Source organism: Peromyscus eremicus, chromosome 1 (assembly GCF_949786415.1).
Source record: "Peromyscus eremicus chromosome 1, PerEre_H2_v1, whole genome shotgun sequence".
NCBI classification, from domain to species: Eukaryota; Metazoa; Chordata; class Mammalia; order Rodentia; family Cricetidae; genus Peromyscus; species Peromyscus eremicus.
The window spans coordinates 149,040,493-149,059,614 of record NC_081416.1 but is presented as its reverse complement, the minus strand read 5'-3'; the positions used below and the strand labels follow the sequence as shown (position 1 = coordinate 149,059,614).

Below are 19,122 nucleotides of genomic sequence, written 5' to 3'. Positions count from 1 at the left end.
TTTATGGCTCCAGAGAGCTGCCGAGCCTAGGCAATGATTGGCAGGGTCAGAATCTCAGCAAGGAGAATCCCTTAGACGCCACTGCATGAAGTTATGGAGGGGACACTTAAGCTGCAATGGGACCCCAGGATGTTGGGGAGACCAGGATCATGAGATACCAACCAATGAAAGCTTCAGGAATGGAGTGTAACTGAGTCAAGAGAGAGACTGTGCATGCTAAGGCAGCAGAACTGGAGGGGCAGGGCTACCCAAGCCCTTGGAGCCCAGCTGATTCCATCACAAACCCAGATACTTGGTATGTAGCCATAGGACTGCTAAATTTCAGTCTTTCTTTGGTCCAAACATCCCTTGCTATAACCCATGCTTCATTCCAGGATGGGAATGCTAATGCTGTGCACATTTGACGTATATAACTTGTTTTTACTTTTTATAGTAGTTAACAGTTTGCCTTGGATCTCAGATGAGACTCAGACTTGCGATTTTTAAAGAGTCTTAGAAGTATTAAAAACTATGGGAGTTTTTGAAAGCATTTTGCATTAGGAGATGACCATGAGTCTACAGGGACAAGCAGTGGAAGGCTATGGGGCATGATACTTCCAGGAGCTGGGGCTTCGGAAGCTCCAGGAGCTGGGTGTGTGGGCAAGAGTGATATCCTCAAAATGTTTGCACAAACTTTCCTGTAGCCTCTAGTACATCATAGTTTCTCCATCTGTAGAATGGGCTCGTGCCCAAGGCTGGCTAGCAAGTACCCTTCATTGCTTTGGTAAAGTGCCATTTCAGCAGGGTTATTAAGGAGTTATTAGTCTCTCATCATCTCAGTCATAAGGATAATGGGACCTTTTGATGTCTAATTCCAGCAGTAAACTGAAGCGATTTGTTTCCTGATGGTGCAACTTGCTTAAGTAGGAGTGGTTGATGTAAAAGAGGAAAAAAAAAAAAATACACATGCACAGTGAAAATAGACATACCTTGGCCACTGAAAGCCCCAGCTTCCCTAAGCAGCCACTTAGCCTTTTTTTTCCCTCCCAAGACAGGGTTTCTCTATGTAGCCCTGACTGTCCTGGAACTCACTCTGTAGACCAGGCTGGCTTTGAGCTCAAAGATCCGGCCCCCTCCTGAGTGCTAGGATTAAAGGCATGTGCCACCACTGCTCAGCTGGCAGCCACTTACCTTTGACAGTCACCAAGATGGTGGTGTTCTCTCCCACCAGATAGCCACAAGGGAGGAGCTCGGGGGTCTCTGACGTGTTGCTGCGCTTGATCTCACCGATGCTATAGCCGAGAACACTGTCTGAGTTCAGCCCCAGTTGACTCACTGGGTCCACATGAATGATGTATTCCTGGAGAAATAAAACACGGACCCCATCAGAGAGCTGGCTAAAACCTGCCGGGACTCCCATTTTCACCGGGTGATTGATGGGTGCCCTCTTTTTCTCAGATGACACCTGAACTGAAATTAAGCTGCGGCACACACTCTGGGGGATATCTGCTTAGGGGTGGGGAAAAACAAGCCCCTAGCAAGACCATGAACGTTTAATCTGGGTGAACCAAGCAGCTTTTCCTAAATTCAGCTGGACTCTCAAAGGCATCAGGGTCTGTGAATGGTGCTAACCAATTCCTAAAAAGGAACCGACAGGCAGTTTCTTCCCATCCCCCATGTTGGCTCAAGGCAAAGACAGAGCACAGCCTGCTGCTGCTGGGGAAGGATAGCCGCGCAACTTCCAAAGGAAAACACGGGTTTCATTTGTGAAGTAGCCCCTCGGTGGCGACTGTGATGGCTAATCACCTGGAGACAAACCACTAAAGCATTAGGTTAATTGATGTGATAAGACCCACCCTAAACGTGGGCAGGACTCTTCTATGGGTTGGGGTCCCAGAATGAAAAACAAACAAACAAACGAAGACAGGATGAGCTGAGTAGCATCACTTAGTGCCCATTCTGACTGTGCATGTCAAATGACCTGGCATTCCTCTACCATGCCTTCATGGCCACGATGGGCTGTATCTGTACTTAAGCAGTGAGCCAAAAAGAAACCCTTCTTTCTCAAAGTCACTTGTATGTGCACATGTATGTATGCACAGCTGTGTGTGTGTGTGCACAGGACAGAGGATAACCTCTGGGGTCATTATTCAGGCACCCCCCACCTTATTTTTTGAGACAAGTAAACCAGGCTGGCTGCCACAGGGCCCTAGGGATCTACCTTTTTCTGCCTCCCCAGTGTGGAACTACAAACACACATCATCGTACCCAGCTTTTCCATACGGGTTCTAGGATCACACTCAGGCCCTCATGCTTACAAGGCAAGCCCTTTCCTGACTGAGCCATCTCCTCAGCCCTAGCGGCTTTGGTCAGCAACCAGAAGGTCAGTGATGGTATGTTCTAGGCTGTATGGTACCACAGACGAGCTGATGCCAGTGTTAGCCACAGGCCCCCAGTGGTCTCACTCCCTTATTTACTGCAACCTAAGAGCCCACATTGCGGCCTTTCTCATCCGAACACACCTCAGATTGTTGGGTGTTGGCCAAGGAGGCAGAACTGGTCTGTCCCAGCCCTTCTGTCTGGTTTCCATGATGAGAATGCTCTATTCAGTCAAAAGGACTAAATCCAGACCAGCACATGCATCTAGACCCACTTGGGAGGCAGAGACAGGAGGATCTTTGTGAGCTCGAGGCCAGCCTGGTCTACAGAGTGAGTTGCAGCCCAGCCAGGGCTACATATAAGATCCTATCTCACAAAACAAAAACAAAAAGTTCTGTTTTGAGGATGGAGAGATGGCTCAGTGGTTAAGAGCACTGGCTATTTTTCTGGAGGTTCTAGGTTCAGTTTTCAGCACCCACATGGCAGCTCACAACCATCTGTGACTCCAGTTCCCAGGGATCAAATGCCCTTTTCGGGCCCCTGAGGGCACAGGACACCAGACAGACATAGGTGCAGGCAAAGCATTCAGACACACATTCTTTAAAAAAAGAAAAAAAAAAAAAAAAGAACTGAATTTCCCTTGTGTGAAGCCATTTGACCCACATGCTGGGAGAACAATGTGCTAGCTAAGTCAGGTTTGGTCAGATGACAGAGCTAGACCTCTGGTCTACTTCTAGGTTGGTGGCATCAGGCACTTTCCTTGTCTTCAAATGGAACACCGAAGGGCTTAGTGTGGTCTCTGGCATAAGACGTAAAGGCCATTGTCACTACTACTCAGGAAATACGATTAATACTTAGTGTGGTTGATTTATTTGGGGACAGAAGAAAAAAAATCAAAAGCGTCTTTCAAATCATCTTGGGCCCCAAGATTCACTTTGGTACTCCCTAGCTATTTCTGATATGGGAAACACCCAATCCAGTGGTGTGACTGTGCCTACATCCTTGACACTGGCTGGTGGGATGTTACTGCCAGAGACTGCAGGATTGGTATGGGGTGCTGGTCATGTATGTGCAGTCCAAAGGGCAAAAGTGTGCTGCCTGGGCTTCACCCCCAGGTCAAGAGACTGTAATCATATCGAACAGGACACAGCTCTAGGGACATCACTGTGAAATGACGTGTACTAGCTAGCCAGCTATTGCTAAAGGCAGACGACAGAGAATGACCGGTCACATACCATCATCTTTTCAGGCCCTAGAGGACCAGGGGACAAGTCCTAGCAACATAAGGCCAAGGAGGGGAGAGGCGGCTAGGGAAATAGTCGGGTTATGGGAATAGAGCTCTCCTCCCGCTCCAAGCCCACAGTCGTGGCTTTCCTCTCGAGGCACTTACTTTGAACAGCCGTCTCACCACCCCATCGAGCACGTCCCATTTAGTCTTGCCACTAACTCCAATGCAGCCAATAAGGAAAAGGTGTGGTCTGGAATCCTAAGGGTGAGGAGACATATGCAGGTGAGAAGGAGCTCGCTGTTTTCTGGCCTGGTTGAACAGAGGCCTAGGCATTCCAGTGCTTCCAAAAAGAGAAGAGCAAACCCCCATTCCTTTCCATGCCAGGCATAACTTAGCTGGCATCCAATAGCCTGAAACCCCATCTCTGCCCTGCTAAAACTGCAAAGGGTCAGGGAGACCAAGATCGCCTCTCTGGCACCCGGAACCATCAGCTAGGCGCCTGCTTTGCACAGGGCACGGATTCCACATCCTTGACTGTGTCCTCCCCCAGCTCCTGTCTGCCAGCACCCCATTTTCAAAGCTTGCTAAAGAACTACTCACCTTTTCCAGGAAGCTTCCGTGATTCAACTGCCTGAATCAGAGCTACGCTGGACAGACTCAAGGCAATGAAACCTTCTCAACTTACATTTAGCTAGGTTCAAGCGTTTCAGATTTTATTTAATAAAGTTTGTCATGTTGTTAGAACTTCAGAAAGAACGTGTCTACCTTTTCCTTTCTTTCTCTTTTTGGAGAGCCTCCCACCTCTGCCTCCAAAGTGCTGGACTTAAAGGTGTGAGCCTGGCTTCTTATAATTAAAAACAATATTTATTACTTTTCTTCCACTAAAACTTAAAACAAGCTCAATTCAGAAAATTAGGAAAATTCTGGGAAGACTGCCAACAGCTATCTATCGTTTTTTCCCACTTCTTGTTCTTCTATACCCACAGGGGCTAACTGATCACATCAATGAAGAGGATGCCGAGAAAACATTCCATTCTGCTGGGTTTTTAATACCTCGCATGCTTGTGAGGATGTAGTTAGGGCGGGGTGGGGCTGGGTGGCGGGCGCAGGCACGCAGCAGTTAGGAGTCAGCCGAGAGAAAGGGCACCAGTGGCCATGACAGGGCCTGACTCCGCCAGGGCCTTGTGCTCTTGGGTTTCTTAGCTGTACAATGGGGATAACACCATGGTCGGAACCCCTGGGGTATGCTGCAGTGGCCCAGAACAACGGCGTGAGGGGAAGTGGCTTACAGTCCTGGAAGAACGTCAGCCGTGACATTGACAACAATGGCAAGGAGGATCAGCCATACATAGGGATGTCACCTGCCTGCTCTGTAAGGATGTCGTGAGAATGAATTTCAACCTGATAGGCCAGGTCTCTGGTAGCTGGGTTCTAAGAAAAACTCTGGTAGACAGTTCTAAGACCATGGGCAAGTCGGCCACACAGTGACAAAGCCAGCAAGGAAAAGTCTGGCTGCCGACACTTCATTTTGATGGGCACTTTGGTTTCCCAACTGTCTGAAACCGTAACAGCACGCTGGCTAGAAACGCTATGAACTACAACGTCAAAACATCAAGGGGGCCGGGCGGTGGTGGCGCACGCCTTTAATCCCAGCACTCGGGAGGCAGAGGCAGGTGGATCTTTGTGAGTTCGAGGCCAGCCTGGGCTACAGAGCAAGATCCAGGAAAAGACACAAAGCTACACAGAGAAACCCTGTCTCAAAAAACCACCAAAAAAAAAAAAAAAAAAAAAAAAAAAAACCATCAAGGGGGCTCGATGTGGAGACTCATGAGGCCTTTTCCCACTGTGATAGATGGCCAAGGTTATCCAGGGCATCCCATAGGACTTACCCACCAAAATACAGCTCACCTTGTAGCCCTCCACCTCTACTTCAGAACAGTCTCTGGCAAGTATACATCGGAACAGAAACCATACCAGAGAACCGCCGGCTTCTAGCACAGTGAGTCAGGATGCCCCTACCCATCCTACTCTGAGCCCCTGTGCTTCCTAGACTCAGTCGAGGGCCTTCTGTCTCCTAGCTTGGTGAATGCTATGTCTGTAGCCTCTGACGAGACAGAAATGGGCCCTGGATCAGCTAAGTCCGATCAGCTTCCTCTTCTGCCTTACCAATAAAATGTTCACAGCTGCTGGGACATGCTTCAGGAAAACAGTAAATCCAGAAAAGTCATTTCTTTCTTTCTTCCTTTGTTTGCTATTTCCAGACAGGGTTTCTCTATGTAGTCCTGCTGCCCTGGAACTCACCCTCTGTAGACCAGACTGTCCTCAAACTCATAGAGATCCACCTGCCTCTGCCTCCCGAGTGCTGGGATTAAAGGTGTGTGCCACCACCACCCAGCCAGAAAAGCTATTTTGGAGAGCATTAGTGCTTCCTAGTGCTGAAAGTACACTGTGAAGCCGTTTTTTTTAGCCAGCTTTATCAATCCTTTAAACAAAGAAATGAAGGGCTTTTTGCTTGCTTTAAGTCAAAGGATAGTCAAGGGGTGTGGGGACAGGAGAGACCGCCAAGGATTGTAGATATAAGGACGGCTGAGGATTGTGGGTGCAAGAGCGGCTGCTGAGGATTGTGGGTGCAAGAGGGGCTGCTGAGGATTGTGGGTGCAGGAGGGGCTGCTGAGGATTGTGGGTATAAGGGCTGGCCAAGGATTGTGACACAGGAGGGACTGCCAAGGATTATGGGTACAAGAGTCACCACCCAGCAGAGGTCTCACTTTCTGTTATCAGAACACTGTCGTAAGTATTCCATTTTATCTTTACAATTTCTTTTCTTTCTTGGACATGCTAGCAAACACTTGGCTACTGAGTTACATCACCAAGCTCCCCTTGTTAATTTCTTACAGGCTCTATACATGAAACTCCATCATGCATCTTCATGTATAGTATAACGCAGCATGTATTGGGTCTACTCCACCACTTCAGCATCCCCTGGGTCTCGGAATGCGTCCCCCGTGAGCAAGGGAGACTATGATATCAAGAAAGGTGTTAGAATTTCCCATCGCCTTAGGTTGCCGGTCACTAAGCTAGGCCATTTCTACCTGGGGAAAGGACAGGTGAGCAGGGAGAGGGAGCCGACTAACCTCCTTCCACTTCATTGCCTCCTGAAAGCTGACAACTATCTTAACATGCCTGCCTCCTTCCTTCCGAGCCGAGCATTCACCAGTGTCATCCAGCAACATGTCTGCGAATGGAAAACATCAACAGCCTTAGGCACGTGGGGACAGCAGAGCTGCTTCCCGACACCCCTGCCGCCTGTGGGCACGGCAGCAGGCCAAAACGGGTGTCAGGGCGCAGGGGCGGTAGGCCGGGGATGGGAGAGGGCAGGATGGATAATGCGATCACAGAAACCAATGGGGGGAAGGGGGGGGGACCAGGGAGCCAGCAGGCCGACAATGAATCTTGCCGGATGGAAGTGCGAGGCAGACTCAAACAACAGCAACAGCAGCATCATGGGTCAAAAATAAAAGCGTCAGCCTTGAAATGCTCACAAAGGAAACTCAAGGTGCGTTCTGGGATGACGTGCCAGCCTCAAGTCTACCCCAACAGCCAGAAGGCTGAAAGCCAAGACATGGCCTCTGGAGGACCTACTACCGAGGGGTATATGAGCATTGGGCCTGCAGATCAACTTCTTAGAATGGATTGAGCAGAAGTCAGCATGGTGGGCAAGGAGAAACCCAAGCTCATGGTCCGAAGAATTTAGGGTGCTGGAGCAAAGCATGGAATACTCTAATGGCTGGGCTCATGTTGGTAGCAGATGCACACCCAGACACACACACCCCAAGTGCACACACGCCTGCTACCTCACCGTCAGATCTGTGGACCTGCTCATCCTGGAGAATGGAGTGCCAGCTGCAGGCCTCCATGGGCCCTGGTGCCATGAGTCACTCACCCAGGCTGGTGGGCTATCCTACCCAGAGCCCCACAATCCACTCACCCAGGCTGATATACTCAGCTTATACCCAGCCTGTGAGCCACTCGGTCAGGCTGGTGTATATGGCCTGCTGCTGGTCCTACGAGCCACTTACCCAGGCTGGTGGACTTGACCTTCCCCCAGCCCGTTAGCCACTTACCCAGGCTGGTGGACTCTGTGAGGTTCAGGCTGTGTTGTGAGAGGCCTAAAGACTGCCTTGGGGAAGCAGAGATGGACACCTGGGAGGGGGCCCGGCTGCAGCCACTGCCTTGAGACTCAGACTTCAGTCGGTCATTCTCAGCTTTCAGCTTCTCAATTTCACTCTGCAAAAAATAAGGGAGAAACTGACTTAATAGATGATGTCATGAATGGAGCGTGCCTTTTCTGGAGGTTAGACCAGCCCAAATCAGGCACACCCTTGGGGAGACTCTACAACATGCCCACCTTCCCTGCTAGTGAAGCCTCTGGCAGGGCTGGTCCCCTCCTCATGGAGAATTGCTCTTTAGGGAGCATATAGAAATTGCCTTCCCCAGGTCAGCTGCCTGAGTGGCCAGTGTAAAAGAGTCTGGCAACCGAAGAGGTTGGAGAACTTAGAGTGAGTGACAGATTTCTCAACTCCAGGACTTCTCCGAGCTTTAAGGAGCTGTTTGCTTTGCACCACTGAGATGGGCACACGGGGTCATTTCCCTCGCGCACTGATTACGGAGCAGCTTTCCTTTCCAGTAGCCTCTCACAGATTCCTCTCACAGAGTTGCTCATAGCTCCAGGGAATGTTCTTTGGTGTGATGCTCTCCAGTGAGGTCACTTTTAGCACACTCCATAGGAGTTTGTCGTTCTACAGTTGTCCGTAAAGAACCTAATGCAAGCAAGCCTTGCTGCAAATTGCAGCTCACAAGACCGACATGGCTTCACTCCACAGCCGAAGGTAGGGCTTGCAAGTATCAGTCTAAAGCCACCTTCAAAGGAAGCCACTGGCTCTTCCAGCTGCAGGACATGAAGAGGTTTGGGATGAGGACCAGGCTGAGCCTTGGGGGCAGGCGGGCGGGCGGGCGGGCGGGCGGGGTCCAGCTTGGATAGACAGAGGATGCTCAAGTGGAAGGAACAGCATCAAACACAAAGGGACACAGGCGGAATCGGCTAAGAGTAGAAAGGGCAGGTGGAAGGCTTGACGGCCAGCTGTAGGGGCCACCTGTGGAGGAGGAGGCAGTGTGCAGCCACACAAGGTCTGATGTGAAGACTTGCTCTCCAAAAAATAGAGGCGAGGAAGCAGCAATGGCCAGCGCACCCATCTGTACCCCTCACCCCCGGGGCTGCCACTCTGCAGCTTCCTGGAGCTCTGTTCACCGTCCACTCACCTGCATCCTGTTCATGGCCTCTCGGAGCTGGTCCAACTGGTGGGCAGAGCTGAGAGCTTCCAGGCGGATGTCCGTCAGCTTCATCTCCTTGTCTCTCAGTTCATTCCGTAGCTGCATGACTGTCTCAGCTTCACCGTCCATACACTCGGAAATTCTAGGGAGAGAGGATGTTACCGACAAAATAAGCTCTCATTAACTCACTTGCCCCCTCCAAGAGTGGTCCAGGTCAACCACCACAGTGTTTGGCACAGTCACAACCATCACAGTGTCCGGCACCGTCACGACCATCACAGTGTCCGGCACCATCATAACCATCACAGTGTTCGGCACCGTCATAACCATTACAGTGTTCGGCACCATCATAACCATCGGTGTTCAGCACCGTCACGACCATCACAGTGTCCGGCACCGTCACGACCATCACAGTGTCCGGCACCGTCACGACCATCACAGTGTCCGGCACCGTCACGACCATCACAGTGTCCGGCACCGTCACGACCATCACAGTGTCCGGCACCGTCACGACCATCACAGTGTCCGGCACCGTCATGACCATTACAGTGTTCGGCACCATCATAACCATCAGTGTTCAGCACCGCCACAACCATGACTCAGAGCTCAGCACATACCAGCCCCTCTTCCAGCCTCTATTGCTGTCTCAAGAGGATCATACCCAAAGCATCCAAAACATACAGATTGTGTTGTTCAACCTATGAAGAGCAGTGGTCACCAGGAGGGCTCTACTGCATCTTTCCTCAGCACTGCACTAACAGAGGGTAATCGGGAACCGGTAGACAGGAGCAGGAACCTTTGGAGTAGGAGTACTTCCCAGAGCAGACACAGCCAGCCTCACCCCTCTCAGAAGTGAGGTAATAACCAAGATCAGAAACTCAAGAACAAAGCTTTCTTCTGGGCAAATGAGAGAGAGAGAGAGAGAGAGAGAGAGAGAGAGAGAGAGGGAGGGAGGGAGGGAGGGAGGGAGGGAGGGAGGGAGGGAGGGAGGGAGGGAGGGAGGATTTGAACATGAGTAGGTAGAATTAATCTGATTTTTCATTTTGTTCTGAAAACTCACTCTTTGAGGTGTCTAGGAAGATCTGCTGCTAGTCCCTCATGCCCTGCCTGCTCCTCGCATTCATTCTTACATAAGACAATAGCATATTTGGGGATCAAGATCCAAGAGAATGAGGTGACATGAAGCCAAAGCTCCTGAGAGCCATGACACAGTATGGACAACTTGTTCACATCAGAATAAAGTGCGGCTACTCTACTCAAGAAAGAGCAAGGCAGGGCTCTTGTTCAGTTACTCGGGTTTTTTGTGGAACTCTTGCTAGTCAGTGTGAGGCGGAAGACCTTAAAAGCCATGGTAAGCAGTAGCCATTGGAAGGGCCAGTTCTACTAAAATACAGTTCTGTGATGTCAAAAGGATACTGGGTGACTAGGAATGATTTGGACCGGAGATAGGAGAGGAATGATAAAACTCAGAAAACCAAAACTCCAGAACCACCCTAAGCTCCCAAGTTTCAGAGCGGGAGCTGATGACTGCCTGGGAGACAGTGTGTTTGGCTTGGGAGGTGGTGGCCATGCCAGCCACTGCCTAAGACTCAGGCGCTGGCTTAGGGGCCAAACAAACCCTACCCATGAAAGAGGCTGAGGGTGCACCTCAGCTGCCAGCAGAAGACGGTCAGAAAACTGTTCAAAGAGACGCAAAGGCTGGAAGGAATGTCTAACACTCAAACTGACTGTTGAATGGGCCTGAATGTGAACTGCTTCTAAGTGACAAAGCCATTTCCTGCTTTTTAAAAGTTACCAACTAGCAAACTGGCCAGGAGGCATATGCCTGGAATCCTAGGTAGCTGAGGCAGGAGGATCATGGCTTGTTTGGATGCAGAGTAAGGCCCTGTCTTTAAGAAAAAAAAAAAAATCACTAAAAACTGAGGAAGCAAGTCTACTTTGGTATCTTCTTGAATTAAAAACCAAAACAAAACAACCAAACACAAGAACTCCCCAAAATGTTATCCCTCTTCTGAATCTGTGAGAGGCTAAAGGACTGTGGGACTCAAAATTAAAAGACCCTTTACCTGGCTCTTTGTGCTCCAAGTAGCCTGCAGTTTGTAGGATGGAATTACAGTCATGCTTTTAGTTTCAGAGATACGCTTGAATCCAGATGTTGCTGAGAGGGTGGGGTCTGCTCCGGGCTTTGCTGCAAGCTTTGGGTCTGCTCCCTTGTTGGACTCAGAACTCTGCCCCCAGTGGGGGTCACATGGCCTGTACTTCTCTAGGAAGCTCTCTCAGTGCCTACTTTGCGACTATACAACTCTGGTTGCTTTGCAAAGCTTGGCCAATCACGGCCTCCGCAAAAGGGGCAGGATGCCTGTCTACTCCCAAACTCACCGTGAGACTCAATCCCAAAGCTTTGGTTTAATGATGTCTGGAGGTGGGACCCTGGGGAGGCAACTAGCATTAGAAGAGATGACGAGTGTGGGGCCGGATGACTGAATGAGCGGCTTTACAGGAGATGAAGGACGGACCTAAGTGAATGGTTGGTCTTGCTCTAGCCTGAGATGTGAAGCCCCTCACCCCCTAACTATGCAGTGACCCAGCAAGAAGGCCATCCACAGGTGCCAAGTAGGGGCTGGCATATGCACCCGAACTATGAGCTAAATGAATGTCTTGTGTGTAACTCACCTGATCTAGTCTATGCAGCCACAGCCACAGAGGGCAACACAAGACGAAAAGGAAAGAACATTGTGCCTTCTTTCCCCTAGCTCCTTCCCTGACTTGTTCTGCTTGGCACTAGATCCTTTAGGACTAGACTGTTCTTGAATCATTCCGAGTGTCTGGTCATACTTGCCAACACACAGTAGGTATGCAGCAGTGTTTTCTGGAGGTATCTGAAGCATAGTTTTCGATTGCCTTATACATCTGCCATGACTCCAATTTTAAAATGAGGAGAATGAGGCATGGAGCCAACGTTGTGCCCTCGGTCACACTATGTAAGCATGACAAATCAGGATGGATGAAATCCGCAGGAAGGGAGATCGCTTAACTTTAGGCTGTTGGACTATACCCAGGAGGCAATCAAAGTAAGCTTTTCTACTTCAGAGTCCATGAACTAAAGGGACCTGATGTACCTTTTTTTCAGTCCCTAGCACATTATTCTATCATCCCCCTGTCTTTCCAGATGTGGGCTGGTGGCAGACCCAATTTTGAATGTGTGGAGTGTGGGAAATGTGGGCTCCTCAGAGCTGCCATCCCTTCACCCACAGAGGAGGGATTTCTCCACGCCTAACCCTCTGCCTTTGGCTTCGTCTTTGAAACCCTTCTCAAATCTACATTTGCACATTTTTACAAACCTTTCAAGGTTAGAAATACGTATTTGCCCTCGGCTCACCCTCTGGAAAACCGGACCCCAAACCAACCTCTCCCACGGCTGCGGAGGCTGTGGAATGTACTAAAAGGGCTGGGGAGTCGAGAGCCAGCCCTGCCCATCCCTATGGGGACAGTGGTTTGGAAGGCGCCGCCTTGCTCCTCTCGTTGGATGCTGCAGCTTCTCTGCCTCTCTGACAGGCCCCCCAGCAGCATGTGGCCAGGTTTCTATCACCGCTCCCATGCAGTTACTCCCTGTGCTCCTGGGTCTCCTCCCACGCCACTGGCTCCTCGGCTTTGCTTCCTGAACTTTGAATGTCAGCACATCAGAGCTGGTCCTTGCCCTCTGCTCTCTATCTCCACTCCACCCAACTGAGAGCTCCCAGATGTACACACACAGGCGCTCCAGGCTGGCTGACACCTCCACAGGAACATCTCCCAGGCATCGCACACACCATGAACTCAAGTGGCATTCTGGATCACCAGCAGTGGTGGCTTGCATGTGAGATGTCCCCCATAGGCTCTGGTGCTAGAACACTTGATTCCCACCTGGGCTACTGTTTGGGAAGGCTGTGCGTCACCGGGGGGCGGGCCTTGAGGCTTGATGGCTCAGCACCTACTTCCTGTCCACTCGTTGCTTTCTGACTGCAGGTGCGATGTGACGCGCCACCTCACGCTCCTGCTGCAACCCATTCCGCACCGTGATGAACTACACCCTTTGAAAACCACACACCCAAAGAAGCCCTTCCTCTCTTCAGTGGCTTCTCATCAGGCGTCTGGTCACAGCAATAAGACATTAACAAGGACACTACCCCACCTCACCTGGGTCTCCCATCAGCCATTCAGCCAGTGCAGCCAGAGCCGGAGTGTCTCTAAACCAACAGAGTATCCGCCAGCACACAGCTGGGGTGGGACGAGGGACAAGAACTAAAACCCGAGAAAAAGCCCTCCATCAGATGGATCTGCACAATGGTAAGTAACAAGGCGGAGGAAGTGGGTGGTGGTGGCTGTTCCTTTATGCATGGCAGATAGGCCAGGCCTTATGGAGGAGGTCAGCTTGAGCAGAAAGCTGAGGAGTGAATACCAAGAAGAAGAGCACATTGGGCAAAGGCTTTGAGGAGAGGAGTGTGACTGAAGGGTTCAAACGACAGAGCAGGTGAAGCTTGGAAAACGCTGCTGCCTCCGTGACCTCCCTCTACTCCTCATGTCCTACATTGCTTCCCACAGAATTCAAATTCAGTGTATGTCTCTTTTCTGCCTAAAACACCTCTGCACCTTGCTGTCACACTTGAAATCGGATGTGACATTTCTCTGATTTCAGGGCTCCACAGGCTACAGTATCACCTGTCTCCAGCCTCAGCTGGCCATGCTGCTCCTTGAGTATCCTACCTACCGCAAGCAGGCTATCCCTCCACCCCCTCAGACCTATCAGCTCATTTCCACATTGGGATCTTGTACTGTTGATTTCTTGGGAGGGCTGCCTTGCTTGGTCTGAGGCTGATCTGTGATCACCAAAGCCAATTGTCTTCTTTGCTTGTTCCCAACAAGGCTGTGTGGCCTTGGGTTCCAGACAGTGGGCTTTGGTAGGAGCGGACAGGTGCCTCCTGTAGGCCTGGCCCACAAAACCTTCCCACGGGACCTGTACACATGTCCTTCTGACCAGCCTGGATGCAGGACTACTGAGCAGAGGTTCTTGGTCAGGGCAGGCCACCAGCTGACCAGCTTTGGGGTGAACCAGGAAGAAAGAGCTATGGACGCTACTGAGTCTCAGAATCAGACTTGTTACAGCTGCTAGTGCTTCTGACCAGAATGAACCAGTGGCTCCTTCTGTTGCAAAGCTCTCTGCTGAAATATCCCACTCAGAGGGGCCTCCCCTGACTACCCCATCTAAAGTGGCTGCATCCCACATTCATTCTTAGAATTAACCGTTGGGACAAACTGCCTGGATTTTCTAGGCTTCTCTGATTTCAGAATTCTATGCTTAGTGTCTGTCATCCCACAGTAGATAGGATCAACCTAAGAAGGAATTATAAATATCTGGGACACTGTTGTAGCAGAACCAAGAATGGCTTCTGGTAAGGGGGTTGGGGGCTTAGGAGTGTAATGAACTGTATTGCTTCGTGTGGGGATATATGTCACAGACCATGGTTCCCCTGTGATGGGCATCAGGCAAATGAGGCCTTAATCCCTAAAGAATGCCATCTCTGACAGCCTGTTCTTACAGACCACTGTATACCAAGTTCATATCCAGGAATCAAGAGGATACAGTGGGCTCCTTCCTCTCTGGTCAGGCAATTGCTGAGTCAAGACGCTGTGGGATGGATGATGGAGACCTGTCCTGTCTTTACCCCTTGGAAACCCTGTGGGTCATGTGAGAGGGGCTTACACTTTCAGATTCATCTCTTCTTCCATTCAAGAGAATACAGCAAGACAAGGACACACAGTGGACCAGCTCGTCAGTGCTGCCTCTTTCCTAATCCAGCTTCTTCCCATTGGGTTTCTCCCAAAAGAGGAGGAAGAGATCACCATGGAGACCCTTTGTTTTCACTAAGAGGTATTTAAAGACACAAATTACTTTATGTGGTGTCTTCTACACCCTGTCTTCCACATAGTCAGTGTGCCAACCTATGTGCATTTCCTGCAGCCAGCGCCAAGCACCTGGGTAGGGCTAGGGATACTGTGTAGGCCACAGCCCTCAGGAGGTTGCTGGTTAAGCAGATCAGCTCCATAGATGTGACCTCCTGGGAATGAGGGATGGAAGACAAGAGGCACTTCAATGCACAGGTTCTAATCCCCTCCCTCAAGAATCCAGTGGAGGAGATAGAACAGACCTCCACTGTAACCAACCAAGGTGTACCTGACAAATCTCATCCTTTGCTTTGATCGGCTCTCAGTGGCTGTTCTGGCCACGCCCACGGGTCCTCTCTTACACACAGCCTCATCTTACTGTTATTCTTTGCAGACGGCTTGTTACGTGGTTCTTCACCAGTGACCCTAGGCCTACTGGAAATGCTACTGGGGGAGGCTTTCTCAGTGCTACAGAAAGCCAATTGTGTCGGGTTCTGAGCTGATACTCGTGTTGCCACTGACCCACCCCAAGCTATTTCTGGTCCAGGCTCTCTAGCCTTGTGTTCTTAGGTGGGACACAGGATAGCCTCCCTACACTCAACTGGAGGTCTAAAGGACTGACAAAGAGAGAATCACCAGGGAGGGTGGTGCCAGGGCTCTTCTCTGTGTAACTAATGGCACGCTCCTGCTTCAACAAACCAGCTGTGCCTCCAAAGAGAGAGGGTCTTGAACTCCCTGAGGGGTGGCTCTCGGGATGAACCAATCACTTTATGAGATGCACAGTCTTTTCGATTTTTGAGTTCTATCCTCAGAGAAAACAATCAACACCAGATTTCAACCAAAGGAGAAATGGACAACCTCGGCACCATATCCAGAGAAGCCAGAATTTCAGTAAAAACTGTCCACACTCACACAACCATCTCCCTTCGCTCTTTTCCACCTGTTTATCTTGCTCACCCCTGAGTGTGGGAGAAGATGACAATAGCCACTACCCCAGCTGATATACAAACAGAAGTTAAACAGCTTGATGGAAGGCGGCTGCTAATCATGAACAATGGCACACCTGATGAAACTCCAGGTTTCCATCTCTCTCAGCCTCCCCCTGCCTCCCTCTCCCCCGCCCAGGGAAAAGGGCTGTACTACAGGACTTCCATATAGAAGAAAGGGCTCTTAGGAGCTGTGGTGGCTTGAAAGAAAATGGATGGCCCCCAAAGGGAGTGGCACTATTAGGAGGCATGGCCTTATTGGAATAGGCGCGGTCTTGTCGGAAGAAGTGTGTCATTGCGGAGATGGGCTTTGAGGTCTCCTATGTTCAAGCCATGCCCAGTCAGACCATCTACTTCCTGTTGCCTGCCTATCAACATGTAGCAGCTACCTCTCTAGCACCATGTCTTCCTATTATGCTCCCTGCAGTGATGATAATGGACTAAACCTCTGAAACTGTAAGCTGCCACCTCAATTAGATGTTTTCCTTTACAAGAGTTGCCATGGTCATGGTGTCTCTTCACAGCAACAGAAACCCGAAATAAGGCAGGAGCAAAAGGTATTGTCTGTTAGATGGACTCACAAAGAGTTGGAGTGGGCATTCCTCAGCAACGGGGTGGAGCCGGTGGATCCATTGTGTGGCAGTTTTGGTGAGGAAGGCAATGAAGAATCTGTCATCTCCTCGATGTCTGAGTGTGAGGATGCTGACTTGGGGGACTTCTTCTTCCCAAAAGCTTGCTTGAAGGAGCTGCGCAACTGAATATACAAGATGGTCAGCCTCGTCGTCGAGGTGAGGCCCAGGCAGAGGCATGCTTACAAAAGAGCAGTTAACTGGACCACACTTCCCCCATCAATGGCCAAGGCACCCAACAGCTCTGTGGAATCAGTGCATTCGGGGAAGGGAAGTTATCTGCGTTGACAGCTCAGGATGGGCCTGTGGGGGCATTCCATGCCTACTCTTCGTTCCAGAATAGATGCCAACAGCAAGACAGAGAGCCTGGCTCAGCGGGTGTGTGTAGGGAGATGAGGTTACACAGCAACAAAGCAGGATGCTCGGATGTGGGGACAGATGCGGATGAGGTTAGTCTTATCAATGGATGGGTTAGCTTGGTATCTGATATTAAACTTGGTCTCGCTTACCTCATTGACCTGCCAGAGAAAATGCAAGCAAAAACAGGGGAGGGGAAGGAAAAAAAGACAATTTTTAACAGAGAAAGCCAGTGACAGGGAAAGCTTAGGACTTTTCAGAGGCGACATGGCTCATAATAAACACCACACAGAGGCTTCTGGTGGGGGTGCGATGCTTGAACAGCATGGGTTGTGGGGAGCATCTTCTTCCATCAAGAAAGGAAGGGACGAGCAAGCTGAGGCGTTCCCTACAGCCAGGGCTTTTCCAACTTCTCACTTGCAACGGCTTCCCCTGATTTCCTGTCTGTCTTTTTAACCACCTCTATGTCTGAGCAGCAGCGGGAAGGCACATCTTATTTCCTCAGCAATGGAGGACTGACATCTGTATTTCCTCAGCAATGGAGGACTGACATCTGTACCGGCCCCTTGAGTCTGCACAGCTCTTTGCTGTGTCCACTTAGGGGTTCCTGCTCTCCTGCCATGAGGAACGTAATCTAACAAGCAAAGAATCTGGCTCTCTCACTTGTCACTCGGGAATCCCACAGCTGTCTACGAAACTCATTAAGTACACTGGAGAAAACAGAGAAGGGGTAAGGTCATTCCCCAACCCCTGAGGCAGACATGGAAATTCTGATGAGAATCGAAATTCTCCAAGGGCCATGACCAGCATATATTTATCTAGGTTCCAAACAAAAGTAATCATATTTTGTCTTCAAAATAGGTATTTTAGGAGTCATTTCCTTTTCCTGGGACCTTTTTTCCTTCAGAAAATATATTCTAGGGATTTCCCCACTTGTGAGTCGTGAGGCCTTTCCCAGTGGATGTGTTTCGTATCTGACAAGCTGCTGGTCCAGCTTGTGGGCAAGCCCTGGCCCACTGCCCTCTTGCTGTCTACTGATGCTCCTGTATGCAGACAGTAGTCATAGAACCGGGCTTTGCCACGTGAGCCAGAGAGCTAAAGTGCCAGGTGAATGAGGAGGTTACAAAATTTAGACTGAGTTAAGCTTTGGGGTAAGCTGAGAATGTCTGTTATCCATCCTTCCTGGCTTCATGGAGAGGTGAGAATTGTCCAGAAGCAACATAAACAAGTTTCATTTCTTGGCTAGATAAAAACAGCCAGGATTTTTCCTTTTCTTTTCCTAAATATTATTATTATTATGTTTATGTTTATGTTTATATGGGGGGTTAATGAGTGTGCCACTATGCATGTGCAGATGGCAGAGGGCAACTTTATGGAGCTGGTTCTTTCTATCTTTATGTGGGTTCCAGTGATCAAACTCAGGCTATCTGGCTTGCATGGCAGATGCCTTTACCTGCTGGGCCAACTCACTGGCCCTGTCTTTTCCTAATTCTCTCATCATTTTGAAAATCTGATCAGACTACATTTATCAACTGCATATTAAAGATGGCAACATGAACTAATCTTCTCTAGTTAAAATAAACAAGTTGCTAAGAAAAACTGTTAGTAACGTAAAGAAAAGAAACTAACCAGAATAGTAAGAGGATCACATGAAGATGGCCTGGTAGCTCACCTCTAAGGTGAGTTACCAATGACCAGCATCATGAAATCCCAACTCCTCTACTGCTAACTAGACCTCGCCACCCATCCAAGATGATTCAAGATGAGCAAGACATAAATGGCATGAAGGACGTGACACCACCATGAAACAGGACCATGTCAATGCTAACAATGAGGTTTGGTGAGCCTGGCCACTTCAGACATACCCAGGGTGTTCCTGGGAACAGACCTCCCTCACCGCCCTCAAGTTGTGGCAGCAGTAATGAAACTGGGCAGAAGTGCTGGGGACTTTCTTGGAGCAAAGAAAGCAGCCTTTTAGCACTCCTGGCAGAAAATCAAGGAGCATTTTAGGATTATGGATAGGGACTATATTAGAGTCAACATTCTGAAGCACAAGCCTAAGCTCGGGCCCTCGACCCCTAACACTAACATTATGAATCATACTCCTAGAACATGGTTACAAAATTTTCAGTGAGAATGTTGGTCTGATACGATCCAAGGCAATTACATAAATAAATAACAGCCCTGTGGTGGTACACACTTGTAATCCAAGCAATTGGGAGGCAAATGCAAGACTGTTGCAAGTCGGGCCTAGCCTGGTCTACATAGTGAGTGATACCTTACGTAAATAAAGATATAAATAAACAAGTAA

General features: G+C 49.7%; 1 protein-coding gene across 1 annotated transcript in view; it reads right to left on the bottom strand.

Annotated features, from left to right (window-relative positions):
• Nav2 (neuron navigator 2) overlaps positions 1 to 19,122 on the bottom strand; it is a 371,946-nt gene that overhangs the window by 17,783 nt on the left and 335,041 nt on the right. The window contains exons 26-31 of the mRNA XM_059274283.1: positions 16,407 to 16,579; positions 8,906 to 9,059; positions 7,711 to 7,873; positions 6,721 to 6,821; positions 3,749 to 3,844; positions 1,171 to 1,339 (exon numbers count right to left, since the gene is read on the bottom strand). Coding sequence (XP_059130266.1) covers positions 1,171 to 1,339; positions 3,749 to 3,844; positions 6,721 to 6,821; positions 7,711 to 7,873; positions 8,906 to 9,059; positions 16,407 to 16,579 — 856 coding nt within the window. The remainder of the gene's footprint in view (positions 1 to 1,170; positions 1,340 to 3,748; positions 3,845 to 6,720; positions 6,822 to 7,710; positions 7,874 to 8,905; positions 9,060 to 16,406; positions 16,580 to 19,122) is intronic.